At 39.1% G+C, this 9,355-nt stretch overlaps 2 protein-coding genes across 2 annotated transcripts in view; both read left to right on the plus strand.

Annotated features, from left to right (window-relative positions):
* The window catches only part of LOC111455912 (protein LAX PANICLE 2-like), a 5,650-nt gene extending 4,556 nt beyond the window's left edge, over window positions 1–1,094 (plus strand). The window contains exon 4 of the mRNA XM_023097561.1: window positions 740–1,094. Coding sequence (XP_022953329.1) covers window positions 740–925 — 186 coding nt within the window. The 3' untranslated portion in view covers window positions 926–1,094. The remainder of the gene's footprint in view (window positions 1–739) is intronic.
* A 688-nt stretch (window positions 1,095–1,782) lies between these two features.
* LOC111456105 (RNA polymerase II C-terminal domain phosphatase-like 3) lies at window positions 1,783–7,908 on the plus strand. Its single transcript, XM_023097863.1, has 12 exons — window positions 1,783–2,991; window positions 3,105–3,237; window positions 3,374–3,429; window positions 3,527–3,587; window positions 3,696–5,093; window positions 5,560–6,156; window positions 6,246–6,392; window positions 6,540–6,808; window positions 6,910–7,021; window positions 7,103–7,360; window positions 7,616–7,662; window positions 7,748–7,908. The coding sequence occupies exons 1-12, from the start codon at window positions 2,357–2,359 to the stop codon at window positions 7,809–7,811; spliced, it is 3,777 nt and encodes a 1,258-aa protein (XP_022953631.1). The 5' UTR covers window positions 1,783–2,356; the 3' UTR covers window positions 7,812–7,908.
* The last annotated feature ends 1,447 nt before the right edge of the window (window positions 7,909–9,355 follow it).

Below are 9,355 nucleotides of genomic sequence, written 5' to 3' on the forward strand. Positions count from 1 at the left end.
TTTTTTTTTTTTTTTTTAATGGTCTTGGTCTTGGTCTTGGTTTCATTTTAATTATATATTGGAATATAATATTATTTTATGTTTCTACGTGCCGCCTACGTATTCCATATACGGATTGGACTGGCATGCATGGAAAATGCACAGTTTTTTTTTTGGAAAAAATATGCAGTTTGAAATGGAATATAGATTAAGGAAAAAGAAAAGGTACAGAAGTAGAAGGGAAGGGATGGGATGAAAGGTGATATCATCGTAGGGCCAGGAAACTTCCACCTCACCATCTTATGTCATGCTTTCGTCTCTGCCACCTCACCATCTTCTTCTTCCCGTTTTCATTTTTGCTTCAAAAGTTGTAATCAAAGCCTTTCTCTCTCCTGTTTTTGTTTTTGTTTTTTGTTTTTTTAATAACCAACCAATGAAATTGAAGAGAGATAATAAAATAATAATAATAATAATAATAGGAAGAGTTAAATTTATTTAATTTGAAGGAAAAAAAAAAAAAGGAATGATTTGAGGTATTAGGAATGTGAAAGAGACATGCATGAGCATGAGATATAAGATTTTGATAATACAATACTATGGTTGGTGGGTCCTTTTATTGATTAGGGTTTCGGGGCGATATTGTCATCTTCTTCATGATTACGTTGTAGTAGCTCAGCGCTCAGCCCGTCCCTAGGTTTATGTGTTTGATATTAGGGTTGGTTTGTAATGAGTTTATAACACAATGAAGGTTGATTTTCAGATAGAGATACGATGCAGAGGAGAGAAGGTGGAGGGTTGCTTGACGATGCAGCATGTTAGAGATACCATTTGGTGCTCCAAAGACTCAACTCTTACAACTTTGCTTCCGAATTCCTCAACCATGGATCACATTATGGTTCTTCACTACGCCATTCTTCCCACTCCTCACTCTTCTTCTCTTTCTTAATTTATTCTAATAATCCAATTATTATCATCTTATTATATCATTATTATTATTTCTCTAATCCAAATATTTAATCTCTCTCACTCTCCTTCCTTTTCTTCTCCCACTTTAGTTTACATTATTATTTAACCCCATATTTCTTACTTTATTAATCAAAATAAATTACTATGAAGTTATTGTTCTTTTTTTTTTTTCGTTTAAGGGGGTTGCCAAGTTCTGAAAATGACCTAGATTTTCTTGGGCTTGGGCTTGTCTCAACATTTTATTGGGCTTGGGTTTGGGCTTGTCTTTCAACATTTTCTTGAGCTTGGGCTTGTCTCTCACCATCTGGCTGGCTTGAGTTGGGCTCGTCTCTCAACATTTTCTTGGGCTTGGGCTTAGGCTGGTCTCTCAACATTTGATGGGCTTGAGCTTGGGCTCGTCTCTCGACATTTTCTTGGGCTTGGTCTTGGGCTTGGCTCTCTTATTTGTAGGCTAAAACTATTTGTTCCATGGGCTTAAGTTACATCTTTTGTACATGAACTTGATCTAATAAATTATGAATCGAAATAAAAATGAACAATAAGAAAATAATAATAAATTGTATTAGAAAAATATAGATCAATTTTATTTGTATATGTTATATAATAAAGAAATAAAAAAGTCAGATGCAACAAAAGAATAAATAAAGAATATAAATAAGAGGGAGAAAAAATAATGGGGTGATTACAAGTAAATGGGATTGGGCGATGAGGAAGGAGTCGAGGTTGAGGTCCACAATGTGAGAATAGTTGCCTACTTGGCACCTGACGGCTGACTGGTGGCTGACTGGTGGCTGACTGGTGGCTGACTGGTGGCTGACTGGTGGCTGCTGCTGCTAAGAGAAAAATACAAATGCGATTATGAGGAAGCTATTTTACCTTTTCTGGATCGCTGACGTGTACGCCCCGATTTCATTCACTCCCTATGCCCTCACTTTCCCCACCGCCCCCTCTTTTCTTTATTATTTTGAATTCTTTTTATTTTCTCCTTTTTTTTATTTCCATCTGCCCCTTACTCGTCTACTCCCTTCGTTGTATATTCTACTTCCCGTCCGCCTCGATTCCCAATCGGGTTAGGTTATAGTTCGTACCTCTCATCACTTTCTTTCTCAACGTTGCGGATTACAGATCTCATATCAATTTTCTCTCTTAATTCAATCAACACTGCTTTTTTCTTTGTTCTAATTGGATCCCTCCCTAAGAAGAAGAAGAAAGAAAGAACATCTCCAATTCCAAACTAGTTTAATTTAATTTTTGAATGTCCGGAGTGTAATTTCGGTTGGAGATCCATCGTTTTCTTTTGTTTTTCTCGTCCCTCGCTTCGTCAAGTTTCTCAGCACTACTATTCATGGACTTTTCAGATCTGATTGGAACGATTTTGTCGAAATTTTCCAAGAAACCCTAGGTGGTGTTGATGGGGAAAGACGGGAGTGTTAAAATTGAAGGCGTCGAAGAAGGGGAAGTCTCTTATACAGCTTCGGTAGAGGAGATCAGTGAGGAGGATTTTATTAAGCTTGCATCTGGTCCTAAGGTAGTGCCCCCCAAAGATTCCAATCGGGAAACTAGAGTTTGGACCATGAGTGATTTGTATAAGAATTATCCCACCATGCGTCATGGTTATGCTTCCGGTTTGTACAATCTTGCTTGGGCACAGGCCGTGCAGAATAAGCCTCTGAATGATATTTTCGTTATGGAGGCCGACCCCGAGGAGAAATCTAAGCGGCCGTCTTCCTCTCCTTCTGCGGATGGGAAGGGAGATGGCGATAGTATAAAAGAAGAGGATAGAGTCATGATCGATGCTAGCGGTGATGAAATGAATTGCGATAATTCGAATGGCGAGAGAGAGGAAGGTGAATTAGAGGAGGGTGAGATTGATATGGATACGGAGTTCATGGAAGAGGCTGTTGATTCCAAAGCAATGTTGTCCGACAGTCATTCTATGAATGATAGTGAGTGTCAGGAACTTGATTTGATGACTAAGGAGTTGGACGACCAACTGAAATTGATTCAGAAAACATTGGATGGTGTTACAATCGACGCGGCACAGAAGTAAGTGAACCGATTTACTTGAGTTTTCGATCAATGTGAATGGTTTTTTGTGATGCGTCCTCGATATGAAATCTCTAGGCTCCGGAATTGACAACCTGATTTCTTTCTTATAGATCGTTTCTGGAAGTTTGCTCCCAACTACAGAGTTCTATAGAGATGTTTTTGGAATTGCTCCAGGTAAAGGTAGTCCTGAGAAAGGATGCGCTCATTCAACGGTTATATGCTGCTCTTCGAATAATCAATTCTGTAAGGCACCTCAATAATTTCCCGCCCTCTTTCGTTTCGCAAATAAATTTCATTTTGCCGGGAAATCTTATTTATTGTATATTATTGATTGACGATAATGACATTGATCACTGGAGACGTTTAATTTTCATCTCAGGTGTTCTGTTCCATGAGCCTCAACGAAAAGGAGGAGTACATGCAACATTTGTCGAGGTTTTTTCTCATCCTAGTCCGTAGTTTCGTATTCATTGTCGAGGGTTAGTCTATTTGTTCACCATCTAACGACCAATTGCTGTGATGCTGTTCATAGGTTGCTTTCTTATGTTAAAAATTGCGATCCTCCTCTCTTTTCTCCTGAGCAGATAAAATCGGTACAGTAAACCATCCTTTGTTTGCTTGTTATATTCCTTGTGATGATGTTGATATCTTATGAATGCGATTTTGGTATGTTCTAGCTAAAGTCAGAATATTTTCTACAGGTAGAGGTCAAAATGCCATCTACAGATTCCCTCTTCCATTTGCCCGGCATGAGAGCCAGTGCTAAAGAGGTCGAGATCCATATGCCTAATGGGGTGAAAAATAAGGATTCCTATTCTGCCTATACAAATGCTGGTCAACATTTGACTTCTTCAACTAAATTCCCTTCGAACTCCATGCCTCTAGGGATTACAGCAAAAAATAGCCTAAATATCTTATCAGAAGGTTTGCAATCTGGGGTATCTAGCCTAAAGGGTAGAGCCCCCCTACTCCCTCTGTTAGACCTTCACAAGGATCATGATGCAGACAGTCTCCCATCGCCTACTAAAGAAGCTCCTACAATTTTTTCTGTCCAAAAATCAGGGAATACCCCTGCAAAGTTGGCCTTTGCTGTAGATGGATCTAGATCGCATCATTATGAAACTGATGCTCATAAAGCTGTTTCGACCTATCAACAGAAGTTTGGTCGAAGTTCCTTTTCAATGGCTGATAGACTTCCTAGTCCAACTCCTTCTGAAGAATATGATGGGGGTGGTGATATTGGTGGGGAGGTTTCTAGTTCTTCCATTATCAGAAGTCTAAAGTCTTCAAATTCTTCTAAACCGGGTCAAAATGTATCAAACTCTGCTTCTAATATATCTACCGGTCTGTTTTCTAGCTTGGAAAGTTCCAGCACTAAAGGACTGATTAGTCCTCTAAATGTTGCTCCTCCAAGTTCTGTGTCAGATCCAACAGTAAAGCCTTTAGCAAAAAGTAGGGACCCTAGGCTACGAATTGTCAATTCTGATGCAAGTGCAATGGGTCTTAATCCACGCACAATGACTTCAGTGCAGAATTCTTCTATGTTAGAATGTGCTGCAACCATAAACTTGAGAAAGCAAAAGATGGATTTGGAGCCTAATACAGGTGTCCCTGAAATAAAAAGGCAGAAGATTGGATCTCAGAATCATGCAGTAGCTGCTAGTGATGTGAGAGCTGTCCCCGGAAGTGGTGGCTGGTTGGAAGATACCATGCCCGCTGGACCCAGACTTCTAAATAGGAATCAGATGGAGATTGCTGAAGCAAATGCAACTGAAAAAATCAATGTTACAAACAATTCTAGTCCTGGAAACGAGGGCTTGCCTACTATAAATGCTAGCAATGATGCTTCCTTGCCCTCACTGTTGAAAGATATTGTTGTGAACCCAACCATGCTCCTAAATTTACTTAAAATGAACCAAAAGCAGCAATTAGCTGCAGAATTGAAATCAAAGTCGAGTGAATCTGAAAAAAATACAATTTATCCTACGAACTTGCGTCCTTGCCAAGGATCTAGTCCACTTATAAATGCTCCTGCTGTGACCTCAGGAATTTTGCAGCAATTAGCAGGAATGCCAAGTGTACCAATAGTGGTTGCTGAGGTAAGCGATTGTTGACTATTTCAAAATCTATGCCCAATATTTTCCTACGCTCTTCTTATGCATATCTGTTTTTTCAAAGGGTGCTTCTTTGCCTCTCCCCATGTGCAGTATAAAATTTCTTATTGCTTATTGTCTTCGTGATAAGAGATTGCCTTCCAATCAAATGGTTGATAATTTCCTTTACACAAGTGCTTGGGTTACCTTGCTTCTAATCTGACTCAAGAATTTAACAAATGATAATTTGGTTATGATTGTTTTGATATGACCCAAGTATTTATCAAATGCCAACTTTTTTTATTTAAACCGATGGTGGAAGGTTGTTTTTTCCTCCATTTTTGGCTTATTATCTATGCTGTTGAAGCATTTGTGATATTGTTTATCATTTCCTGTGCATTAAAGTATCTATATTTTTATTCTAGATTGGTATTGTGTTTGTGTTAAATATTGCACATCTCATCATTTTCAGAGTCATCAGGATGATTTGGGAAAAGTTCGTATGAAACCTCGTGATCCTCGCCGTATCCTCCATGGTAATTCTCCTCATAATGTTGGGAGCTTGGGAAATGATCAGTTAAAAGGAGTTGTACCAACTACTCCAAACTCAGAAGGATGTAAGGACATACCAAATGGGCATAAGCAGGAAAGCCAGGGAGATTTGAAATTAGCTTCTTCACCAACATTACTACCTGATATTGGTAGACAGTTCACTAACAATCTGAAAAATATTGCTGATATTATGACTGTTCCCTCGCCACCGACTTCACAGACTTCATCATCAAAGCCAGTTAAATTGGGCAGGATAGATACTAATGTTGTAGGGTCAAGCTCTATAGACAATAAAGTTGTGACAACTGCTACCCAAGAAGGAGATATGGTTGGGCCCTCTCGTTCACAGGGTACATGGGGAGATCTTGAGCATCTATTTGAGGGCTACGATGACAAGCAAAAAGCTGCTATCCAGAGGGAGAGGGCAAGACGAATACAAGAGCAGAAAAAAATGTTTGCTGCACGCAAACTCTGCCTTGTATTGGATCTAGATCACACACTTCTGAATTCAGCTAAGGTTTTTTTTTTCTTCTTCTGATAACTGAAATTGATTTTCACTATCAACTCGGACTTTCAATTTCATAACTTGGTATGATCTCGTTCTAGTTTGTGGAAGTAGATCCAGTGCATGATGAGATTTTGAGAAAGAAAGAGGAACAGGATCGTGAGAAGGCACTGAGACATCTTTTCCGATTTCCTCATATGGGAATGTGGACAAAACTACGGCCTGGGGTCTGGAACTTTCTGGAAAAGGTATGTTGAAATAGTCAAAGACTGTTTTTCTTTTTCTTTTTCTTCCTTTTTTTTTTTTTTTTTTTGCATTTTATTTTCCTTAAGTTACAATTGGATAGTGGATGTTGACTGGGTATTTTGGTGTTTGTGTTTTCTTTTGCATTTTAGGCCAGCGAGCTCTTTGAACTGCATCTGTACACAATGGGAAACAAGCAATATGCAACAGAGATGGCAAAAGTGCTTGATCCAAAAGGGTCTCTGTTTGCTGGGCGAGTTATTTCTCGAGGTGATGATGTAGACTTAGTGGACGGTGATGACAGGATACCCAGGAGTAAGGATCTGGAGGGTGTTTTGGGCATGGAGTCTGCTGTTGTTATAATAGATGATTCCATCAGGGTGTGGCCACATAACAAAATGAACTTGATTGTTGTAGAAAGGCAAGCATATCATCCATCCCTCTAAACAATAAAATGTTTTTGTGTTTGGTGATCTAAGAATTTGAGATCTCTTGAATTTACTTGTTCTGGCTTCAATGCAGGTATACTTTCTTTCCATGTAGTAGGCGCCAGTTTGGGCTTCTGGGGCCTTCTCTTCTAGAGATTGACCATGATGAGAGACCTGAAGATGGTACTTTGGCATCTTCACTGGCGGTAATTCTGTTGCTCCACTTGTTCACCCGAGTGCAATGAATTAATTTACTTTCCTCATCGTCTTGAACTTTGGTCCATTAGGTTATCCAGAGAATCCACCAAACTTTTTTCTCCCATCCTGCATTAGATGAAGTAGATGTTAGAAATATCTTGGCCTCCGTGCAACAAAAGATTTTGGCTGGTTGCCGTATAGTGTTCAGCAGGGTTTTTCCGGTTGGTGAAGCAAATCCTCATCTGCATCCACTGTGGCAGACAGCAGAACAGTTTGGCGCCGTGTGCACCAACCAGATTGATGAACAGGTTACCCACGTTGTTGCAAATTCTCTTGGGACTGATAAGGTACTGTGCCACTCACTTTTCACTATGGACTGCGGTCTGATATACTTGGGAATTCATTATTCCAGTTTCTCATCAACTTCTACACATATTCGGTGAGGAAATATTTGTTGAAAACTCCCTGTAGACCTGCTGTTAGCTAAAAGTTTGCAGTCAGTTTGAGGATTGGGAGGGTACTTCATATGCATTGATTTAAATGTACTAATTGAACCTCCTATGAGGTGTGTTGATATTTCTGTTTGCAATTGTTTTGGGCAGGTGAATTGGGCTCTCTCCACGGGAAGATTCGTGGTCCATCCAGGGTGGTGAGTTTCCCATTCGCATGTGTTGTTTATATTAGATGTTGAAGTTAGTTATATTTTCACGTTAACCTTTTTGTGTAATGCACAGGGTGGAAGCATCGGCTCTGCTTTACCGGAGGGCAAATGAGCAGGACTTCGCCATTAAACCATAATCCAACCAACCCGCAACCTTAACACACCTCTTGCTAAATTAAAACTGAAAGGTTTAAACCCAAGATGATATAACACGGAGAAGAAATTCCAACACAACAACACGGTGCCTTCATATTTGGGGTGGAGTGTTGGGCGCAAAGCCCAAGACTAAGAGAGAGAGACATACTAACTCCCTATTTAACACGCCCTACAGCTACAAGAATGTGTCCAAAGCCCAAAAAGATTTGAGATTACACTCAAATTATGTGGCCCCGATTGATTTGAGAGAGTGACTTGGGGTTAGATTTGAAATAATCAACGGTCAATGGAGGGAGGGAGGGGGAGAGTTGCAGAGAGATTGAGACAGGCGGGACGGTCCAATTTTCGCTAGTGGGGGGGGGGGGGGGGGNGCGAGTCTAGATCCAACTCAACGTCCGAAGTTTTTCATTTTCGTTTGTTTTTGCTTTGAGCTTTTTTTTTTTTATAATTTTTTTTTATGGCTGGAATTGCATGGGAGAGTACTTCGGATTTTTTCTCTTTAATTCGTCCTGCCCCCCAATTTGAATGAGATGAGGAGAAGGCATAATAATGCAAGAAGATTGGGCAGATGATGATGGTCGGTCGGGGTAGCAGATTTGTGCTTCTTTTTAGCTACAAACAAGTCTGTGTCAGGGGAGGAATAAGGTTCTCAGAAGATGCATTATTATGCTTTATGAAATAGGAATCGTGGGGGGGGTTGAGTGAAGATTAAGTAGGACATGGCAAAAGGCTTCCTTCCTATCATTTGATGACGATATAAATGAGGTCAACAATCCTTCATAATGGGACCAATTTTGTTATTCATTTTCAATCCTCCTTTTTTTCCCTTCAAAAATAGAAAATACATCAAATTGGACAAATTGTAAGTTGATTTTTTCAAATATTTCTGTTTTTATAATTTGTATAGAAGACAAATGGAATTGGGCTAATGGGTTTGGTTTGGTTCGGTGGCTGTAACGAAGGCAGGCCTCAATGAGATTGGTTAAATTATCAACATTTTAAACTACTTTGTAGTTGCAAGATAGATATTAAATCATTGATTGTGGGGATATGGATGAAATCAATTTGGGTGTACCGAACCAACGTCATAACTCGCCCCCCAAATTTCAAGACGGTATTAACCACATAATTATGTGCCATTGCTAAAGTCTTTTGCACTGAGTACAGCACCAATCCACCATATTGGATCCACATCGCTAACTCGTCTAATCCTTCTACATTTGCCAATTCATTGCTCCATTTCAGGAAAAAAGAAAAAGAAAAAGAAAAAGAAATGAATGTTCAAATACTAAACATGTAATTTGAATAATGTGAATAATACACCTTCTAGGTAGCTATAATAAAAGAGGAGTGAAAAAGTCCACACCCATAAAAAGGTTCTAACATTTATATCGATTTGAAACTAGTCCAAAACCAAAATAATTTTTACCTTGTCGGTGTGGTTGAAGGTAAAACTTCTATAAAGTTTATAGAACAAATTGTTTTTTTTTTTTTTTTTTTTTTTTTTTTTTTTTTTTTTTTTTTT

This window comes from Cucurbita moschata, unplaced genomic scaffold (assembly GCF_002738365.1).
Source record: "Cucurbita moschata cultivar Rifu unplaced genomic scaffold, Cmos_1.0 Cmo_Scf00018, whole genome shotgun sequence".
Lineage (NCBI taxonomy): Eukaryota > Viridiplantae > Streptophyta > Magnoliopsida > Cucurbitales > Cucurbitaceae > Cucurbita > Cucurbita moschata.

Coding starts and splice junctions, on each gene's coding strand:
- LOC111456105 (XM_023097863.1), top strand. CDS start 2,357: ATGGGGAAAGACGGGAGTGTTAAAATTGAAGGCGTCGAAGAAGGGGAA. Junction 3,430..3,526: donor TACATGCAACATTTGTCGAG/GTTTTTTCTCAT, acceptor TGCTGTTCATAG/GTTGCTTTCTTATGTTAAAA. Junction 7,361..7,615: donor ATTCTCTTGGGACTGATAAG/GTACTGTGCCAC, acceptor TGTTTTGGGCAG/GTGAATTGGGCTCTCTCCAC.